At 42.8% G+C, this 22,778-nt stretch overlaps 1 protein-coding gene across 15 annotated transcripts in view; it reads left to right on the forward strand.

The window, feature by feature from the left end:
* Window positions 1-22,778, forward strand: part of LOC111872418 (SH2 domain-containing protein 3C) — a 224,133-nt gene that overhangs the window by 186,482 nt on the left and 14,873 nt on the right. For all 15 annotated transcript variants that reach the window (XM_023866387.2, XM_033754771.1, XM_033754765.1 and 12 more), the window contains one exon: window positions 3,648-3,708. In XM_023866387.2, coding sequence (XP_023722155.1) covers window positions 3,648-3,708 — 61 coding nt within the window. The remainder of the gene's footprint in view (window positions 1-3,647; window positions 3,709-22,778) is intronic.

Below are 22,778 nucleotides of genomic sequence, written 5' to 3' on the forward strand. Positions count from 1 at the left end.
GCATCAAGTAGTAGAATATAAAGTGCAGTCTTAGCTTTCACACGTGACGACATGCCACATCTACCGTACGACAGTCGGAGAGCAAAGAAATATATTTGGTCGCTCTGGTGTGAAAAGGAGGTCATATGGCAAAAAAATCGTACAACATTTTTCCGTCCGACCGATGTCGCAGTGTGTGTTCCAGCCCTTACTGACGATGAGAACTGAGACTCTGTGTGATATTGTGGGTTATAACACAGCATAATCTGGTATCTAGTTACCATCAAAACATAAACATTAGAATATACAAAACTATATTTTTGCCTGTGGTTCTGTATGGGTGTGTAACTTGGTCTCTGACATTAAGGGAGGAACATAGACTGAAAGTGTTTGAGAACATTTGGATCAAAGAGAGATGAAGTGACAGGAGGTTGGAGCTTCACAACTTGTACTCTTCTCCAAGTATAATTAGAATGATAAAGTCAAGGAGGATGAGGTGGGCAGGGCATGTAGCACGAATGGGGGATACGAGGAGTGCATATAGGATATTGGAGGGAAAGCCAGAGGAAAGAGACCACTGGGAAGACCAAGGCGTAGGTGGGTGGACAATATTAAAATGGATCTTAGATAGGATGGGATGGATTGGATTGATCTGTCTCGGGATAGGGACCAGTGGAGTGCACTTGTGAACACGGTAATGAACCTTCGGGTTCCGTAAAATGCTGGGGAATTCTTGAGTGGCTGCGGAATTGGTGGCTCCTCAAGAAGGGCTAAGCTCCGTGAGTAGGCAAGTAAGGTGGGTACCATTCTTTCTACCATTTATGTCCTGAAGATGTGGGAAGTAAGTTCCTCAGAAATGTTCTACGAGACAACACAGGGACATCTCCAAAGACCATGGCCAAAATCTGTTAGTCAGCTCTTTTGTTATGTTTCTTACATTTCGGGCGTTACAAATTATGCAGTGGAAATGGTACATCTGTGTATTTAATTTTAGAAATCTTTATTTTCAGGCTGGCAATTCAAATCGTAGATTTCAGAGGAAAAACACATAAAACGGAGAGATTTTTCGGGTAATTAGGCATAGGTTGGACGTTAATATTGAAATGGATCTGAAATAAATACGGTGTTAGTATGTTGCTGGATTCATCTGGCACAGGATTGGAACAAAGGAACACGGTAATGAGCATCTTGGTTCAATAAAAGGCTATTAACTGGCTGAGATGTTAACTTCTCGATATATATATAGTAATGCTTTCTATATGCCTTGAGGGACATTAATGTGACTGTTTCCTTTTTGAAGATTAGGCCCATACTTAAGATGTCTGAGTAGACATTTGAGCCGACAAGAGGGATACAAGCCACACATCTGTCATCCCCCCTGGATTTTGATAAGAGTAAATAAGATATACGATATTAATACCAAAAATTGAAATTATTTTTAAATATGGCGGCATGTGTTTCGGTATAGAGATCGGCATCTCTAGTGAGACTCTTAAAAATATTCTTAAACGGGCTTAACACAAGTTTGTACGAAGATTTTCTGGGCTGCCCTCTCTCCGCCCTTGGAAGACCTCTGATGGCGCTGATGCTGTTAGGCAAAGCCTTACCCACGCAAGTTGATTTCGGATTTATTACGCAATTTTCTACACTTAAAGTTCGTTACACTTCCTTTCTCAAGAGACTTTCCACGAGTTAGAACGTCACCCCTTGTCTTTTGTCACAGAACTTAAACGAAAACTGAAGTACCTCTCAGTTATACTTATGAATCTAATATTGCAGAAAGTCTTGTAATCTTCTGTAATATGTACCACTTTAGTTGGCTCGTTGGGTGGCAATCACGAAGAAGTTTCTTCACAGGATACTTGACTTTCAGAGGCAGTAATCTGAGGCTTTTCTGAGAGCCGTTCTTATTGTTCTGCTGCCATCATCGCTGTATGAACAGGGGAGGTTTAGTCATTTGAAAAGGGAGCTAAAGAAGTGACAGTTCTTTTGAAAGTCAGCTTTCAGAGCAACTGAAGCAAACTCTCTGGATAGGAAGGAAGGAAAATGTGGAAGGCAGGAAAAGGGGGAAAGACCTAAATCCTGAAGGATGAATGTATATATCATACAGATGACAGGAAGACGAATAGTCAGCTGCAGGCCTACGTCTATTGGGAGAGGCTAAAGGCCCATCCGTTGACATACGCGTATCGTGTACGCGGTATGTTTGTTTACGAACTGTTTGAAAGGAGAGTGAGCAATACTGAGCCCCAATAGGCCTACATAGGGCTTCTACAGGCATTTTCTTCCGATGAGATTCTTCGCCGCGGAAACACCGTAATCTCTTCTCGAAGTTCTTTTACGGAACCGTTACCCTCAAGTTTGTTGCTGTCGTTACTGACGAGTGTATAGGAACTTTGGTTTCATTGAAGGGGGGGGGGAGAGGCAACAGAAAATGTGATCGACGAGTCATATATACATAAAATATAACAAGTTGTACGAACTCCTCCCTCCCCCCCTAGATCTACATTTTGAATTTGTACAAGTTTGCTGAAAGACAGAAGCGTTTGATTAAATCAACATAAAATATGAATTGCACTAGAAAGCTTTAGTATATAAATGGAGCATATACTTAAATACGAGTAATTTGGCTTATATACGAAATTACAAAGTACATTTCGGAAGAACTACTGAAACAGATCCGCGAAGCACTAAAACAAACGCAAAATAAATTACTATGAGAATATTAGACGACATAAAATACTTATGATATGTTTGATTTCCTTCAGGTGCCTAAATCTATATAGGGAATAGAAGTTATAAATTAATGATAATACAGTTAAGCGAAAAGTTTCTGAAGAATCAGTTATAGTCAGAAAATTTCACAGAATTTGTTTCCGTTCCAGGTGTCACATCCGCTGAAGCTATGGCTCGTCGCTCTTGAACGAGAAAGTAAATAAGCCCTACAGATTTCGCATGACCACCATGTTGTATCACATTTCTCACAATGAAAAGAAAATATTACGGAAAAGAAAGTAAATATTGTTTAATATCTATTGTCATGAATTTCAAACTCCGTTGCCTGTAGTCCGCAAGCGAACTATAGCGGCCGAGCGACCGCCGCTTGTCTGCGAAGTTAGTGCCAACTTTTGCGTATAGAGGGTGTCACGTGGTCAGCGCAACGGATCCCGACGGCCGTTAATCTCGGTTTTCTAGACCGGAACCGCTATGTTCTTGAAATAACTCTTCAGTTATCTTCACGAGGCTGAGTGGACCCCATTCCAGAGCCACTACTTCTCAGAAAATGTGGTAGCGCCGGGAATCGAACTCAGGACCTCTGTATCTGTAGGCAGGAACTGTGACCACTAAACCACAGAGGCAGTCGTCATGCATTTTGAAGACTCTCCTTTCTCACCTTATGAGAGGAGTATTGTGGAGTCATTCCCCGAGATAGCGGCATCTGTTCCCCCCCCCCCAATTTGTTCATCCAAGTGGGAGGCTTATAATTACAAATATCGCCCTCATGAGAACAGGACCGTTATTAATGATAACGTGAAACACCATTTAAAATGCTCGAGAAGAGTTTCATGTTCCTGGGTTAAGATTCAAACTTATGTGTCAGCCTGTATTTTTCGTTTATAATAAATTGAAAAATCTAATTTGCATGTATTCTTTTTGTCTCTTTCCAGCTCCGACATCTTTGTTGTCAGTGACGCTATCCAGAGCAAAAGCTTATGTAATCTCATAATGGTGAGTTATTCAGACCTTTCCTCTCATCTTCTGTTAGCTGCAAGCGTAAGCCCAACTGTGCACATAATCTGGGATTAAGTAACCCTGTGTGTCCGTACAGTCAACGATTTTCAGCTTGGGGCGCTCGCTTCTGTAATGGCGTTTTGACGGCTCTGAATTTCTTCGCTTATTTCCACATACGAAACATGCTTTCAGTACAAGTTAGATGTAGAGAGAAGGCACAGGTAATATTTCTCTGAAATTAAATGCTGCACGGTATATCAGCAAAGGACTCAGCCTCAGAGAACCTCCGTTCAAAAAAAACTCACAATGAAAATATCTTTAATGTACAGTTTACATGGCGGCCTTTCCCGAAACAAGAGGAGACGGGGTTCGGGGAGTGTGTATGTGTATGACTTCCCATATTGCAGTGTCTTTCTATCCATATGTCCATCTATCCGTCTGTCTGTCTGTCCACCTATGGCTCTACAGTCCTTCTGGACCTTGGCTACTTTTTTTTTTCAGTTCCTTAATCCTATACACAGTTGGTAAGACTCCTTGGACGGGGGATCAGCCCGTCGCAAGGCCGCTACCTACACACAGGCATCCAGGTCTTGAGTGGGATTCGAACCCACGATCCCAGTGTTCGAACGAGCGAAGGCAGTTCATGCCTCAGACCGCGCGGCCACTGTGATCGGCATTTTGCAGTGGCTAGGGCTGCTTGTATTCTGAGTTACGCTGGATTTCGTTAAGTGCGTCACAATTTTAGATCTCTCCCAGAAATAACTTGTGCCGTAATATTGCATCTGGGCAGCCTGTTGGATTAACTGGGCCCCTGACACATAGCGCACGCTCCTGTATGTGTGCGTGCGTGCTTGTAATACCGTTTTATAAATGCAACACTTCGCAAATTATAGGTTAAACACCACTTAGCCTGTTTCATGTATATATTGCAACATCATTCGGCCACATGGGGTCATCATCAGGTATTTATATGAATCATACATATCTGCTGATGACCTCATGTGGCAGAGACATATTGTATTTTAATGAGGAGTATCCGCAAAGTGGAATTTTGAGAGCAAGAATTTAGAAAACAAAATATTAAAAAATTATTTTAAAGTGTACCTCAAATAGTTTTAAAGTAATCAGTAAGTTTCCACGTGTGCACTGTTAGTGACCCCCCATACGCTCAATCGATATCTCGCTTCCTGTTATACACGCTGTAGCGTCTCTCTTATCACCTGCCAGCGCCTTGTCCTTGCATTCAAATGATTCAGGTCTCGAATTTTGTCAGTATGAACGTCACTACTTACATCATTGTAAACTGTGTGAGTGGTTGGAAAAATGTAAATATACAACATTCTGTGTAATACCTTCTGTGCATTTGGGACCGCCTCTGTGGTCTAGTGGTCAGCGTTCCTGGCTACAGATCCAGAGGTCCGGGTTCGATTCCCGGCGCTACAAGATTTTTCCGGAGAAGTAGTGGGTCTGGAACGGGGTCAACTCAGCCTCGTGATGATAAGTGAGGAGCTATTTCAAGGAACTGGCGGCTCCAGTCTAGAAAACCGAGATTAACGGCCGTGGGGATTCGTTGCGCTGACCACGTGACACCCTCTATCCGCAAAAGTTGGCACTAAACTTCGCCGACAAGCGGCGGTCGCTCGTTCGGTATGGTTCGCTTGCGGACTGAAATCACGGAGTTTTTTTGTGCATTTGGAGACAGACACTGTGTTTATGAAACACAGATTAAGTGGTGTGATCTTTCATAACAGGCTAATTTTTTACGGCGAGGAGTGTTAGCCCCACGCCCAACCCCAATGCCGAAGGACCACCCATTGTCGGCTGTCCACGAGTGCTTACTCAATATATTCGCAGCTACCTGCCATACCTGGAGGGCGTCTCCATCCTCAGCCTGAGGACGCGTTGACTAAGGCATGAACTGTCTTAGCTCGCTCGGACGCTGGGATTGTAAGATCGAATCCCACTCAAGGCACAGATGTCTGTATTGTGTGCGTTTATCCTGTCTTTGTGTTTTACTGTGTGTAGGTAGCGGCCTTACGACTGGCTTATCCCCCATACAAGGAGTCCTACCGACTGTAGGATCAAGAAACTGAAAAAACGGCCAAGGCCTAACAAGGCTGTACAGCCATAATAATAATTACATGAACTGTGCCGTATTTTTACGTTGTGGAAGTCGTCAGAACGCGAAGGCGTAATGTAAAACCAAGGAAGACCCAACACAATTAAACTCTAGTTATGATAACAGAACATCCACATTCAGGCAAACCCAGTGGGATCTTCCTTCTCTCACAGAGACTGTCAGGCTGTCTGCAGATAGAATCTACCGTAACGCTACCGGTTGTGGAGTGAAATGTTTCTTCAGGTTACACGGGGCACATGGGGCCCCATGGGACTTAAGGTTGGAGGCTGGTTTCAGTAACGCAGCGTCAGACCATGGAGGTTCAGGCAGAACAGTCTCCCACAGAACTTCTTTAGTTACACTTCAGTCTTCACATCCGAGACCAGCCAGTTGCTTACTGTTATCGTCCTCCGAAGCTCCTGTAATATCAGCGCCACACTCGTCAAGTTATCAAACTAACAGCAAACCACATGGAGCAAGTCCTTGTGAAGCTAGTAAACAAATTTCCCTCACCCTGTGGGACCGGAAGTACAATTACAAAATTCCACGACCGATTGCTACCCTGAGTCTGATCACCTCAGTCCGCACCCTCACATCCTATTTCTTTAAACTCCAGTTTGATATTATCCACATTATGCCTACTTTTTCAGGCGGTTTCTTCCCTCTGTAAGGAGCCGGGATAGCGCAGACGGTATAGTACCTGCCTACGGGCTGGACGACCTAGAGGTCGGAGTTCGAGTCCCGCTAGGGTCAAGAATTTTCTCTTCTCCACGTCATCCAGACCGGATCTGGGGTCCACCCAACCTCCTATGCAGTGGGTACCGGGCGCTCTTTATCCGGGGGTAAAGCGGCCGGACCGTGAAGCTGACCACTCACCTCCAGCTAGTGCCGAGTTCAAGAAAACATGGATCTATACATGCACTCCCCCATACGCCTTCATGGTGTAGTACTTAGTTAAGCACAGGGACAACTTTTATCTTTTTAGCTTCGTGCCTCTGTATTAATCCTTATTATATGCGTGCTACGTGCCTTCGGTGTTACGGGGTTCATCGTAGCTAAATTGTGTAGTTAGACTACGGGTTGGCTTCCAGGGATGGGGACTGTCCAGTAGGGCCCACCCAGTCTTCAGTCCAAAGAAAACCGAGGGTTCCTGTTCACCTGTCCCAATGTTCGAGCGACTTGGGCGCGAAGCTGAACATTCACCTCCAAGTAGATCCCAAGTTAAGAATGCGTGGAGCTATACCTCCACTTTCCGATGGATGGTCATGGCATGGTACTTAGCTGAACACGGGGGAATATTTGTCTTTTATTGCCAGCCTATAGACATATCCGTTCCTTCGTTACGAGCAGTAGTAAGGGATAACGAGCTGGATTGTTCCCTTGTGCTGAGTGAAATCTTAACAGATCTGCGGAAATCATAAGCCTCTGTACTCTCTTTCTAATTCAGTTACTGCTGACGACGGGAGATTCTGTGATGGGGCGTTTCGCACTCGGTCTCCAAGTCTTGAAGCAGCGTTTGTAGGCCTCGTTCCCTCCCTCCGTCCCTATTGTTTTTGCAATGTTAGTTTCGCTTGGAAGGAAGGGTTGCTTCCCCTGAAGTAAATACGCTTCTCCCACTCTTTGGCATTGCTCTCAGCAACCCTCCGCACTGAGATGCCCTCGTCTTTTATTCAGATGTACCACTTCCTTTTTGTCTTCTTTCTTCTAACCCAGACATCATCATCCCTCTCTCCTTCTCGTTTCATGTTGTGGGGATATTTGCCTTACTTTTTTTGGTTGTCATCTCCAAAACTGTATTTTGCATCCCTCAGTTTATTAATATCCTGCCTTATTTTTAACACCATTCGCTCTTTTGTTCATTTTAGTGAACTCATGACTCTTCTACACCTGACTAGTATTCCACATATCTGGTCATCCGTCCTGTTCCCCATTTCTTCACCTGCTATACGCGTAAGCTTCTGCACTTCCATTCCCCTCACATCACCCAACCCTCGGCTTCAGTACTTATCTCTTGAAATCAATCTAAGAATCGAGTGCAACAAATACGTTGGCTCCAGTTCTGGTTGAAACTTAGTCCTACGTTGTTACATACATTTATACGAGATTTTCCGTGGTTTTAGTCCACAAGCGAACTATACCGACCCAACGACCATCACTTGTCGGCGAAGGTTTAGTGGTCAGAGTTCCTGGCTACAGATCCAGAGGTCCGGGTTTGATTCCCGTGGCTACCCGATTTTCTTAGAAGTAGTGGTTCTGGAACGTGGTCCACTCAGCCTCGTGAGGATAAATGAGGAGCTACTTGAATTGAAAAGAAGCGGCTCCGGTCTATGAAACCGAAATTAACAGTCGTGGGGATTCGTTACGCTGGCCACGCGATACCCTCTACCCGCTAAAGTTGGCACATCTATACGAGCACGTGCATAAATAATATTGACCAATATATTGGACGAAGCACGGCGGGACTCAAGTGATAGTAACACTGTTACAGTGGAAGCAGACCTCCAAGTCGTAGTGTGGCTTTAAAAAAATTATGTTTTTTCGTTATATTAGGACGCTCTCAGTATAGTCGGATAATAGGATGGTAGACGAATGATGAATTTCAAATGATTTGGAAGGAAGCAGTCATGGCCTACTCCGAATTTGCCTGGATGAACTGAGGTAAACCAGGAAGAGTCTCAGAATGTGTCTTGGCCGAGGTTCGAACTTAGTACCTCCAGAATACAAGTCTCCAGCTTTACCTCTAGACCAGGCATGTCCAACACGTCGATCACGATCGACCGGTCAATCGCGGGACGATTTTTGGTCGATCTCATAGGCCTATAAGGAAATTATACGTGAAACCCATGTAAATTCACTTGTAATATAAAATAAGAAAGAGATCATAGCTAGTATTAAAGATATTTAATTATCAAGAAACACCATTGTGCGGCGAATAGAAATGATGCGTGGAAACATAACTGAACAGTTGTTGAAAGATGTTTCCAATTGTGTTGCTTTCTCCCCCCAACTGGATGAATCTAGAGACATCAGAGACGCAGCCCAGTTACTAGCTGCTTTTACAACAAACATCATGTGTCATGTTATTTTTACCAATATTTTTGCTTAAAGCGAGATACGACGATAGGAGGGGTGGTAGATCATTGGAAGTTTTGACACTAAAAAGTCGATCACAACCTGTGTGAAGTTGGACATGCTTGCTCTAGACCAACCTGGTCGGTGAAATGAGTTATAAATTTTTTTTTTTTGTAATTAATCGTTAACGTTTAACCATCAGCGTTTTCGGTGGACCCTTTAATCCGGTTTTGCGTTCTGAAACATTTTTTGTAATGTCACATACGTAGTTTTGCATCTCGGAAGAGCATTTCCGCATTTAATAAGATTTCGTCATATCCACTGTTCGCTCCACTTGTGTTATTAAGGCAGAGTTGTCCCTAAGTCTTAATTAAGCACTGCGTCATGAAGATATACCGGGAAGTGGAGGTATAGCGCCTTCATTCTTGACCTCGGCACTAGATGGAGGTGAGTGGTCAGTTTCGCGCCCCCGCCGCTAAACCGCTGGGGAAAGAGACCCCGGTATCCATTGGATAGGAAGTTGGGCCCCAAAGCAAGCGTGCGATTGTAACAGTGCTTAGATACTGCACATTCCTGCTTTAGATCATGCCTTTGTTAGCGGACTCTCCGTATTTTTATAAGGAACTTTAAATGCATGGCAAAATCTTAGCTGTCTGCTTTAGATCATGCCTTTGTTAGCGGACTCTCCGTATTTTTATAAGGAACTTTAAATGCATGGCAACATCTTAGCTGTCTGCTTTAGATCATGCCTTTGTTAGCGGACTCTCCGTATTTTTATAAGGAACATTAAATGCATGGCAACATCTTAGCTGTCCGTACGTCTACTCCATTAATACATGTAACTTTCGGGACAATTGACGGATTTTCAGTAGAGGCCGCTCCAAATTAATTTCTACGTTGCTTGCAAACTTGCGTTTCCTCGAGTGACGTCACATACCCCCACTCCTTCCATCACTACGCAACGCTCGGTAAGCACACCTCACCGCTAGGCTGTGACGTCACGCAACAGGGGAGGCCGTGCAGCGATTGTTGCTAGGCAATCGGTAAACACGACGTCACGCAACAATGGTAGCTATCACATAACTGTTTTGTGTGTGGTCAGTGCGGAACTTATATAGCGAGGAGTTACAATATAAGAGATCTTCGAAAAATATTCTCCTTCTGCAGTAACGTTTAACTGCGTCAGAGCTTCAAATCTTATATTCAGCTTGTGTTAAAAACAAACATGCTGGCCATGCTTACTGTATACGTAATGTTTGGTTTGATGGCAGTAACACACGCCAACGGACTTTGGGATNGTTTAGATACTGCTCATTCCTGCTTTAGATCATGCCTTTGTTAGCGGACTCTGCTTTAGATCATGCCTTTGTTAGCGGACTCTCCGTATTTTTATAAGGAACTTTAAATGCATGGCAAAATCTTAGCTGTCTGCTTTAGATCATGCCTTTGTTAGCGGACTCTCCGTATTTTTATAAGGAACTTTAAATGCATGGCAACATCTTAGCTGTCCGTACGTCTACTCCATTAATACATGTAACTTTCGGGACAATTGACGGATTTTCAGTAGAGGCCGCTCCAAATTAATTTCTACGTTGCTTGCAAACTTGCGTTTCCTCGAGTGACGTCACATACCCCCACTCCTTCCATCACTACGCAACGCTCGGTAAGCACACCTCACCGCTAGGCTGTGACGTCACGCAACAGGGGAGGCCGTGCAGCGATTGTTGCTAGGCAATCGGTAAACACGACGTCACGCAACAATGGTAGCTATCACATAACTGTTTTGTGTGTGGTCAGTGCGGAACTTATATAGCGAGGAGTTACAATATAAGAGATCTTCGAAAAATATTCGTCTTCTGCAGTAACGTTTAACTGCGTCAGAGTTTCAAATCTTATATTCAGCTTGTGTTAAAAACAGACATGCTGGCCATGCTTACTGTATACGTAATGTTTGGTTTGATGGCAGTAACACACGCCAACGGACTTTGGGATGTGAATTTTGTTGTCTGTAGATGCAGTTACTTGTGCAAACGTAGCGAAGGTACGAAAGAGGCAAGGTTGTCGAGATAAACCTGCAAAAATCAGCGGCCAGCAGTGGACAGGCATGGGCTAACAAATTTCTGGCCGGCCAGTCTAAAGATAAACTGGATTTCCTTTAGGTGTAAGGGAATGCGTATTTGTCATTGTTCATAAACTCGATAAGGTAATGACTTCATGTACATTCCTACGTGTATATTTGTTTGTTATAAGGGGACACAGTTGGTACGTAGAAATTTGTTAACACCTTAGGTGTTGTAGTGCTACGAATTGATTAGATGGAAAAGGGTACATGTCTAACGGTTGAGGCGTGAAGATGTTCTGTCTTCAAACTACCCATTTCGGTTGTGCTGGATAATGCCACATCCTGGTTAACATTTCGTAAAATTAAAACGAGAGAAATAAATTAACGGTGACACCGATAAGTATTAATATCTTACAGATAAAATTGTATATCTGATGAGACGTAAAATCTGAAGCCTTTGACTATTTACATCAAATTAATGAGGTCGACACCGGTCACGGTAACCCAGCGGTCTAAGGCATGCACTGTCTTCGCTCTCTCGGAATCTGGGATCGTGGGTTCGAATCTCACTGAGGTCATGGATGTTTGGTGTGCGTGTGTGTATGTGTACATTTTTCTGTGTTTGTGTACAGGTAGGGGCCTTGCGACGAGCTTATCACCCTCCCAAGGAGTCCTACCGAATGTCTGAGATCTAATAAACCGAAGTGAAACGGAGAGTTTCAAGGAGGTAGGCCAAGGCCCAAATTGGGGCTATAGCGCCAAAAGAAAAAAGAACGAGGTCGACTGGTGTACGGCAGGATATCGATCTGCTCCCGAAGTTAGAACTGTCTGGTGTATACTACAGCAGGCGATTGTTTGTGTTGTACGTGCTTTTTGTTAGTGTGATGGAAAGTCAGTATGAATGGCCGGAAGGTAGATTGCAGGATATATTCGTTTCTGATATCCGCCCCGTAGTTTGAGTCGAGATACTGAGGAAACTCGCTAATTTTGCTATCTCCCGAATAGAAATCTAGTGTGTTAGCACTGCTCTACCCAACAGAACTAACGGAGTTTATAAATTTAAGGAACTTTTCTTCCACTACCAGTTCGATTTGTGTCTTAAAGTATAAGGGTATTTTCTTTATCCGCTAGTCCGAAATGTACATTGAAATATTAGTGACTTTTTCCCATTGTTACTCCGAGAATAACTTTTAAATGTACGGGATATTCATCTACCATTAGTCCGAGATATGCCATGAAATATAGGGAACATTCATTATGCCTCTAGTCCGAAATGGGCCTGGAAATATGAGGGATCTTTTTCTACCATTAGCCCGAACTGAATGAGCATTAAAATGTATAAGACGTTTCTTCCACCACCAATCCGAAACGTTCCTTTATATTCAGGGAACGTACCAAAATGTTCCTTGAAATGTACGAGACCTTTTCTTCCCGCCACTAGTCCGAAACGTGCCTGCAGCAGTGGAACTCTATTTGCACACTTCTGCCACGGATGAGTTATATTCACTTTAGTGCCTGGAGAGTATGTACGTGTCATGCGAAAATAATGCCACCACAATGATGCCCGTTGTTGTTAAAAGTTTTTAAAGTGTGCGAAATCTGTTTAGAACCCAGAAAATGAAAAGGTTCTAGGCTTAGAGCAACTGATGCTCTGTCAAAGATTAAAATGCCTTTGATTAACAGTGTTCAAATTGAGTTGTGTTAGATTTTATTTTGACGAACTTTCTTTAAGACGACAAAGCTGGGCAATGCCTTTCATGTGCTACACATACATAAGATAGCCCTAGTGTTTATAGCGCCGTCAAGTCTCCACACTTCAAGTTGCGCTTCATACCTGTGTCCTGCAGGATCTGAAAGACGAAAGCGACTCCACCCCTCTTTCCTTCTAGTCGATAGCTCAAGGTATTGATTCAACAGGAAGTGAAGGAGAATAAGATGACGGGGGAAACTTCCGGCAACCTAGGCAGGATGTAATCCCCCCATTACCGAGTTCTTAGTAATGCCAGAAGTGAACCCAGAATCTTCAAGAATTTTCCTGAGTTTACCTTCTTAACACAATCGAAAGAACAACTAAGTAGTGCATTTTCTGTATACTTTAAAATTTTTATAGTCTCACTTTCCATATTAATATTTGAATCTAAATAGTATCAGAAATCATAGTGCAAAGAACATCCCAATACATTACTTTCCAGCGTCGCTTTATCGTATGAAGTTAAGAAAGTGCAACACATTCTCGAGAAATGGAAAAAGACATTTACCGGACGATAATTACAAACCTATGTTCGCCATAGAATAATAAAACAAAAACTCCGTCGTTTTAGTCCGTAAGCGAACTATACCGACCGAGCTACCGCCGCTTGTCGACGAAGTTAGTGCCAACTTTAGAGGCTAGAAGGTGTCTTATGGTCAGCGCAACGAATCCCCAAGGCCGTTAATTTCGGGTTTCTAGACCGCAGCCGGTATTTTCTTGAAACATCTCAGTTATCCTCACTAGGCTGAGTGGACCCCGTTCCAGACCCACTACTTCTCAGAATATCTGATAGTGCCGGGAATCGAACTCGGACCTCTGGATCTGTAGCCAGGAACGCTGATCACTAGACGACAGAGGCCGTCTCGCCATCAGAATGGAAGACAAATAGTTAAGCGGTGCATTTATTCATCTGGTACGCATACCAGCAAAAAGCTGCAGCGTACCGGCAAACTTGTCAGAAATCGCATAGCTTCCGGTATAGTGTTGTTTTGACCTTCAGACAAACACCGAACATGAGAGCACCGGAAATGATGTTTTTAGAAAAATAATTCTCTGGATATAGATAATAAACCCTTCGAAAACGTCACAAGTTTAAATATTTGGGAAGGACTTCAACAAATTATAATTACATTGGCAATAAGCTAACAGCAGATTAAACTAGGGACACACTTGCTATTATTCATTTATAGTCTTCTATCATTTTGGCTCGTATCCGGAAACGCACAGAACTATCACATATTCTGTTGTTTATGTCCATATTCTTGCTCCGAAACACATATAAGTTTTTGTTTAAATTATGACAATCCGACGAAGAAAATGAGTCAAATATGAAACAAGTAAGCGGTCAAGTCTTGCAGCAGGAAGGCCTCCTTCTGCTTGTTTTACTGACTTAACCGTAAACATGAAGATCTCTGAACTTTTCAACGCATATGGATGTTCTCACAGCATCTCCCTTCATACAGGATTTCGCTGGCTAGCAACACCGGTCTATCAATTTTGTCATAAAGCCGAAAAGTAAGTGAACATCCCCTCATTTGTCAGTGACGATTCATACTAAACTGCGGGTTCCTTCACTGAAGGCTGCCAGTTTCGTTCGCTCACAGGGCACAGTCATTTCCTTCTTGAAGACAAGGAAGAAAATACTTAATACTTCAGAGCATAGTTTGTACCATTTTTTTAGCATTAAGAGTGTGTTTCATCTGATTGCTCAAAATAAGCAGCATTATTTTCCCCACACTGCATTAACTGAGTGGTCTTTGTAATGAAGACTCAGTGTGTTTTCTGTAAGGTAGGGACTAGGGAGTACACAACACACAACGCACAGGAACAATCCAACTACAAGCCAATACAACCTCAAGACATCTCCCAACATCGGGTTAAATTAAGAAGCAGCCTAACATTTTTATATTTTACTTCAAAAGTCTTAAACTTTTAAATATTTTTTAAATATTTTAATAGTGATGTTTTAACGCGAGGGCAACTTCGGATTGAATGCGAAGGTTGAACGTGCATTCTGTACGTGCATTCAGTACTCCAAGCTAGTGTTGTGCTTTTACACATCGATATTTGTGCAGTGCCCACATAGCATATATACTGTGTACAGTTAAACAACGCCAGTGTTTTCTTGTTAGTACCATGTGCCTCTGAAGATGGTTTTACTAAAACCGAAACATGTAAGGCAAGAGTGAGAAAGAAGTGACCTAAAAAACAATTGTTACACTCGACGGACTTTGTATTGATTTTATGTATAATAGTGTAACGGACCAAAATGAAACAATTCAAAAAAGACTAAACTTTTCTTTTTTCACAGCTTTTACACTTTCAGTTCCACCCTGCAGATGGATGGAGTATGTTCTCACGAAACTCTGGTATCCATCTGCAGTACCATATGGTGTCACATCCGAAAATACCACAGTCTAAAGCTTAAATGACTTCATGGAATAGGATCCTATGGAGGCAGACCATTTAAAGCACAACAGCAACCCCTAACATATCTGAGCCCCCTTCGGAAAACACAGCAGAGGAAAGCAGCAAAATTACAAAGTCTAGACATATAAATGACAAAGGCATTATCTGGTATTTTGGTAACAGATTTGAATGCCGATACACTGACTACCGGCTTTCAAATAATTTAAGTTACTATGTCAAAAACTGAGCCTACATCTCCAGAAATTAAAATTCAACAGAACACAGCGTGATTTCCTTTCAACCACATAAATATATACCACTGATTATTGGCCCTGTGACGACTAGGTTATCATGTGACGTCTGAAACAATATGGGAGGTAAGAAAGAATAGTAGAGGAGTACGTGAAGAGAGGAAGTTGTGGGAGAAGTGACAAGNTGGTATTTTGGTAACAGATTTCAATGCCGATACACTGACTACCGGCCTTCAAATAATTTAAGTTACTATATCAAAAACTGGGCCTACATCTCCAGAAATTAAAATTCAACAGAACACAGCTTGATTTCCTTTCTATATACCACTGATTATTGGCCCTGTGACGACTAGGTTATCATGTGACGTCTGAAACAATACGGGATGTAAGAAAGAATAGTAGAGGAGTACGTGAAGAGAGGAAGTTGTGGGAGAAGTGACAAGACATTTCAGTTTGGGAAGGAAAGAGAGTCACTTTGGTAGAAGGTTCACCGGCTTTGCCGGTCCGTCCCCTGATAAGGATGTCATGAGAGTGAAAGACGTTGAGTGGTAAGAAATAATAACTTGAGACAATGGCAGCAGAACTCTGATTTTCTGAGTGATGACTGTTTATTTCCGTCAGCACAACGTCTGAACAGCTATACTGTATGTTAATTATCTGCTATTTGTATCCGCTTCTCGGCCATCATCAAGTACACACATTCGCAGCTGGCTCTATTGCTCAACCCTTAGATTGGCCACGGTTAGAGTGGGTATATTTTGTGTTGTCTGGTTAATATTTGGGTGTAGTTCTCCCATATACGTCGTTGTTAAAACGATAAGTACAAAAACCGTTGAACTGCCAAATTTGTATAGGCTACTGTTGAATTCGTAAAGTCTAGTATAAAAATTTTGGTCCCCCCATAAATATATTTATTTTATTTCGGTTATTTTGGCTTTTTATAGATGCAGAGGTGATTTTTCACAGTTGATGAAGGGTGAGCTGCGTAATATGACCGTCTTGACAGCGGCGAGGTTTAATTGTGATAAACTGAAACTGCAAGGGCTGCATAAGTTCTTATGTCACAGAAAACATATGTACAAGCCGGTTAATGCTGTTCAGTAAAATAATCGCTGTTATTTTGAGAGTAACATGAAGCACATAAACAATTCTGAGGGCAAAATGCAGAGCTCTTTTTAAGGTTCAATCAGGTGGTACACTGTGTTTTGAAAGGTCAAGTGTGTCACACGAAATGCTCCGTCGCTGGGCAACCCTACAGCGCGATAATATGCTGGAATTATTCCCAGATGCCTCTCACGTTCGGGTAGCGTACATCTCACGTCACATTCTAGAGGATTAAAACGCATTACCCGAGCACGAGCGGTTTTAGAGGACTCCTTGATATTGCTCGCACCTCCCTTCGTGGGGGCATTAAGAATTCCTGGCTGTTTAGAGCAGCACAGCCATGCAGAACGCGTGATTAAACTTCAGCAAGTGTTCACAATGAACAAGTCACGGCATACATTTGTCCGGCATATATCGTTTTTCAAGGAGAGCAAGGAAATTTTTTGCAGCGTCCAAAGTTTAGACTTTGCCACCGTAGTCTACAGCTTGTACAGCAATATTCCGAACAATGTTTTGTATGTATTTGTTGTTTCCTCATCAGAGCCACTAGTCCAGCTTTTGGTCCTTTATGTATTCACCTCAGAAGTACCAGACGAAAAATTAAAGTTATGAAGCTCGTTTTAAGCATTATTTTCCCCATTTTCTTCACCTTCCTTAGGTCCCAAAAAGGGAGGGACAGCGCCGTCTGATCTTGAAAGACAGATTAGTCGGTCCTATTTTATTTCAATTTATGCCTATTTTATTTCTTTTTTTTGCCTCATTTTGTGAAAAAAATTATAAAATTTTCACGGAATTCGTAACGGAATCTCATGTCTTACATATCGGGGCCACTAGTGGCCATTAAGGGGCAAACCGACATTACGAAGGAAATACAGGGTCATCGAAAAAGAATGCCGGGATTATAAAAACCTATCACTCAAAAAATGTTAAACGTATCGCCATGATTCAAGCGTTAAATCGCTAAAAATGTCTGATTTTTTTTGCCTCATTTTGTTTCGATATGTGCTCCATTTTTCTCTCGGCAGATATCGAGAAAATGTTCCATTTCGTGCCAAGTTGTCATTTCAGTGGTTCCTGTGATCATATTCCGTAGGTGCCAGAGATCCAGAACCTTTTAACAATACGCAGTGTTCTTGACCTATCCCCACAAAAAGGTCCATCGGGGTAAGATCTGGTCTTCTGGGAGATCAGAACATTTATCCGCCCTCCCAATCCAGGCTTTGTGCACAAGTTGTGCCGATTGGTCAACAGACAGAAGAATTTGAGCGTCACCCGCTACGCACCATCAACTGAGCATACCCGAAACTAACGTTGTTTCGCCGAATTTTAAAACTCAATTCATTTCGATATATTTAAAAAAATTTTAAAGTTATGTTTTTATAATCCCGGCATTCTTTTTCGATGACCCTATATTTTACTTAGTTTGATACTGCAGTCTCATTGAAGGGACTAATGGCCGATATAAATATTGATACTGAGTAATTAACACAAATTAAAATAAATTTATAAGAATGCCTTAATAACAAAATATGTGAAGTATACGAGTATTTTCCCTCATAGTATTGGTTTGCTGCTTGATGATGGCCACTAATGGCCGAAACATGCGAGGCATAAACAATTTTATTTAATTAATTATTGAAATAGTTACACTTAATGGAATTCCACAACACACAAAAAAAAATCCGTGGCCTGTAGTCCATAAGCGATGTATACCGTCCGAGCGACCGCCGCTTGTCGGCGAAGTTACTGCCAACTTTGGCGGATAGAGGATGTCGCGTGGTCAGCGCAACGAATCCCCACGGCCGTTAATTTCGGTTTTGTAGACCGGAGCCGCTATTTGCTTGCAATAGCTCCTCAGTTATCCTCACGAGGCTGAGTGGACCCCGTTCCAGACCAACTACTTCTCAGAAAATCTGGTAGCGCCGGAGTCGAACCGCGGACCCCTGGATCTGTAGCCAGGAACTCTGACCACTAGACCACAGAGGCAGTCAGGAACGAGTATTATCCATTTAAAATGTCTGCAATGTCCTGGCAAACCGTGATTACTTGACTTTCACATGAATTTCCCGGCCCGAATCCACAACCAATCCTTTTTATCCCATATGTTTGTGTGTTCCGCATGATTCTCAACAATAAACAGCGACTGGTTTCACATCCGCACAAGATGGTAATGCAGAAATACAGTATATATTATCCTTGCCATAAGCGTATTGACGAGAGTAGCTTAGCTGTAACGCTTGTGACTTTCTAAAGGTTTGTGACCATTACTGATTCATTATACCAGTATTACGCTCAGCATTGCTTATTACTTGATCACAATTTGACATGGTGCTGCGCAGCGTTTCTTAAGTCGACGCTACTGCCATCTTCAATGAATTTGTTGTCGTGAGGATATACTGATAAGATTTATTTTTGAAACATTACTGGCGACGGTTGGGGTTCAACCCGGCCCAACCACGGGGGCGGCCCAAGAGTGATTCTTATAACTCCATGCATTTACCCACGATGAGCACTGGGTGGCATTCTATCCGCCCTTACACCCATCCACCTATCCATGGCTCTACAGCTCTTTGTTGGACCTTGGCCGCTTTTTCAGTTTCTTGATCACAGTCGATAGGACTCCTTGGATGGGGGATCAGCCCATCGCAAGGCCGCTACCTGCATGCAGGACAGCACATATAGAATAAACAGGCATCCATGCCTCGTGTGGGATTCGAACCCACGATCCCAGTGTTTGAACGGGCGTGCCTTAGACCGTGCGGCCACTGTGCTCGACCGATAGCATTCTAGTGTTAAAGCGAGCCAGGCTTCAGCCGAGTACACATTTTGATGTAATGACAGTTGATCGCCTGAAGAGGCTGTAGAAAACTTCCAGAAAGACGTAAGTTACGCAAGGTGATGGATATGTCCAATATAATACTGGCATACTGTGAGGCTTGTGATAGCTTGGACGTCACTGGAGATCGGCTCTGTAAGTAGGGCACGTGCATTCCCTAAGCACCGATACAGTGCGCGTGATTTCCCATTCCCAGTCATTTCCGCCCTCTACGGGTGGCTGAAAATGGAATTGCAGCTCTTTGCAGAAAACTCGAAAGTTCATTTATCTAAGGCACTCCTCGTAGAATTACAGCTATAGCCCTAAGTTCACGTTTAAGTCCAACAGAGGTCAGGAATGAAGAGGTAGACAAACAACTGACCTAGCTTGCCGGTAGCCAGATGACAGACCCGCCGAATGGTCCAGCATTCCAATGTGAATCTCCTAATTTGGGATAAACGTTCAAACAGTTTGTGTGAGGGTGAATCAGTTGAAATTATAAGCGAATTAACATAGACTGAGGATGTGTGAAAACAGTGCTGAGAAGAATATTTGGACTCACGGGAGAGTAGGTAACAGGAGGCTTGAGAAGGGAGCTCCAAATTTGGTACTCGTCACTAAATGTTGTTACGGTGATCAAATCGAAAGAGATGATATGGGTGCGACATGTGGCAGGCGTGGTAGATATGCGAAATGTATGCAGAATTTTAGTCGAGAAACCCGAATGAAAGAAACCACTGTGGATGTCTGGGTATCGATGACGAAGATAACATTAAGATGGATTTTAAAGTAATGCGGATGAGATTCATGTGGCTAAGGATAAGAACCGGTGGCGGGCTCTTGTGAAAACGGTCATGAACCGTCGAGTTCAGTAAAATAGTAATTTCTTGACTAGCTGAACAATCGTGTCTTCTGAAGAAGAACTCTGCTCCATGGAGGTGGTCTTAGTTTTTGAAAGACAGGGACATGCATGTAGAAAACAAACCATTGCCTTCCCTGAACTGAAAGTGACTGTCATGTATCTCTGACAGTGCTGTAAGGTAAGGTAAAGGATTTTGATGACCTGAAAATATTAAAAAAAAAAATGACCGAAAAAAACCAGAAAAATGACATAAAGGAAAAAAGAAAGAACACTTCTCTCTTCCTTGTTATTCACATTTCAGAAAACATATGAAGAAAAATTCCCTGAAATGGCCAAAAATGACAAGAAATAACCTTAAAAGTCCAAAAATTTACAAAAAAATTACCCCCAAATGAAAAAATGACCTTAGACCTAAAAATGTCAAAAAATGACAACAAATTACCTATAAAATTTACATTTCTGTAACCAGCAGCTCAAGTCCGAGATTTATATATTTAAGAGCATCGCATAGGATAAAAGGAAAAAAAGATGACGTCATCAAAATCCGGGCCCTGCTCATTAAGTAGTATGCCATGAAGGCGTGTAAGGGAGTGGGTGTTTAGATTCACATTTTCTTGATCTCGGCACAAGCTGGAGGTGAGTGGTCAGCTTCACGCCCCTGCCGCTTTACCCAAGGGGAAAGAGCCCCTGGTACTCATTGGATAGGAGGCTGGGTGACCCCCAGAGCCGATCTGGACGACGTGGAGAACAGAAGATTCTTGACCCTACCGGGACTCGAACTCCAGCCTGTACCCAGTCGCTATACCAACAACGCTATCCCGGCCGTATTTATAAGCCTGCCATTTAATGACTGTGTGCGCACTGAGACCGCGTATAGCTCCGAAGAAAGCATAATTAATGAATGCTTACGAGAAATTTTGCTATAAACGGAGCTCCTCAGGATACATCGCTTAACAGTAAAACGGATGATGTAGAACACGTTAGGCCTGTATGTCAGGGACAATCTCCTCCATGTCTGTTCGTAAAGCTTACTGTTATCACAGACAGCGGAAGAGTACCACTCAACAGTCTTGTCTTGTCTGTGTCACTTTTAAAATAGGGCTTAGGGAGTGCAGTGGTGAGGACCATTTTCCTTCAGGGAATGTGGGAGAACAACACTGTGATACTACAGATATATATATATATATATAGAGAGAGAGAGAGAGAGAGGCTGTAGAATAATTTATGAGGGGGAATGTGCAAAAAAGAAAAATAAGGCGCAGAATCCAATAATTCAATCCCATGTCCCACCCTTGATAGCAGAATGTGGTCTAGATGAGTTACTGGTGGGTTTATAGTGAGAACTGTCATTGCCAGGGATCTCTCCCTTGAATTTAATCTTGTTGGATTTTTATACTTATCAAAGCGGAGATGAAATATAACCCCGTGGGTCACCACAAACTCAGTCTGTGAGTCCGAAGAAGCGGAACCGCGACAAAATCGATTAATAAAATAGCCACTTCGTAGTTAGTACAGTCCGTTCGAAAAGCAGAGGGACTGCTATTTCCTTGTGGTCCAATTAACATCCAGTAATGATGATTATGGTCGGTCACGGTAGCCGAGCGGTCTAAGGCATGTACTGTCTTCGCTCGCTCGGAAGCCGGGATCGTGGGTTCGAATCCCACTCAGGAAGTAGATGTTTAGTTTGTGTGTGTGCGTTTTTCTGTGTTTGTCTACAAGTAGAGGCCTTGCGACGAGCTGATCACCCGCCCAAGGAGTCCTACCGAATGTGTAAGATCTAGAAAAACCGAAGTGAACGGAGAAGTTCATGGAGGTAGGCCTAGGCCCACTGTGAAGGGAGAAAAAAAAAAGATGATGATGATGAAATATATTTCTCAAGGCGTAATCCGGTACTCTCATGCTCAGTTTTAGCCTCTTAAATCGAAACATTGCCGGTCACGGTAGCCGAGCGGTCTAAGGCATGCACTGTCTTTGCTCGCTCGGAAGCCGGGATCGTGGGTTCGAATGCCATACAAGGCATGGATGTTTGGTGTTTGTGCGTACGTGCGTGCGCGCATTTTTCTCTGTTTGTGTATAGGTATAGGCCTCGCGACGAACTGATCACCCGCCCAAGGAGTCCTACCGAATGTTTAAGATCTAGTAAACCGAAGAGAAACGGAGAGTTTCCTGGAGGTAGGCCAAGGCCCAAATTGGGGCTGTAGCGCCAAAGGAAGAAAAAAGTCGAAACAACAGTGCACCGGCAAATGTGTTTCTTCTGAAATTTTTGCCGGTATGCGTACTGTCTGAAAGAGCGTTGATGATGATAATAAAGTGATACTTATTCGGTTGTTTATTATCTGTATGTCGAGTCAACAGCCGCAAGTCAGTTAGAGAAGCATCACAATGTAGATACTATTCACTTCATTACGAACAAAGAAAAGAAAAAGAACATCCACAGGGCCAGTTACGAAACAGCAGAGTAGACAAACTGCTACGTCTGCCTTACACAACAAAGAAAGGCGTGAAAGTAATAAAAACAAAAAATCCAATGAACAATAAGGTAGTCCTGAGAAAGCTGATAAAGGTGATTGATTATAACAACGATTCAGTTAATAAAAATAGCAAAAATAGCAAAACGATGATT

Source organism: Cryptotermes secundus, unplaced genomic scaffold (genome assembly GCF_002891405.2).
Source record: "Cryptotermes secundus unplaced genomic scaffold, Csec_1.0 scaffold962, whole genome shotgun sequence".
NCBI lineage: Eukaryota > Metazoa > Arthropoda > Insecta > Blattodea > Kalotermitidae > Cryptotermes > Cryptotermes secundus.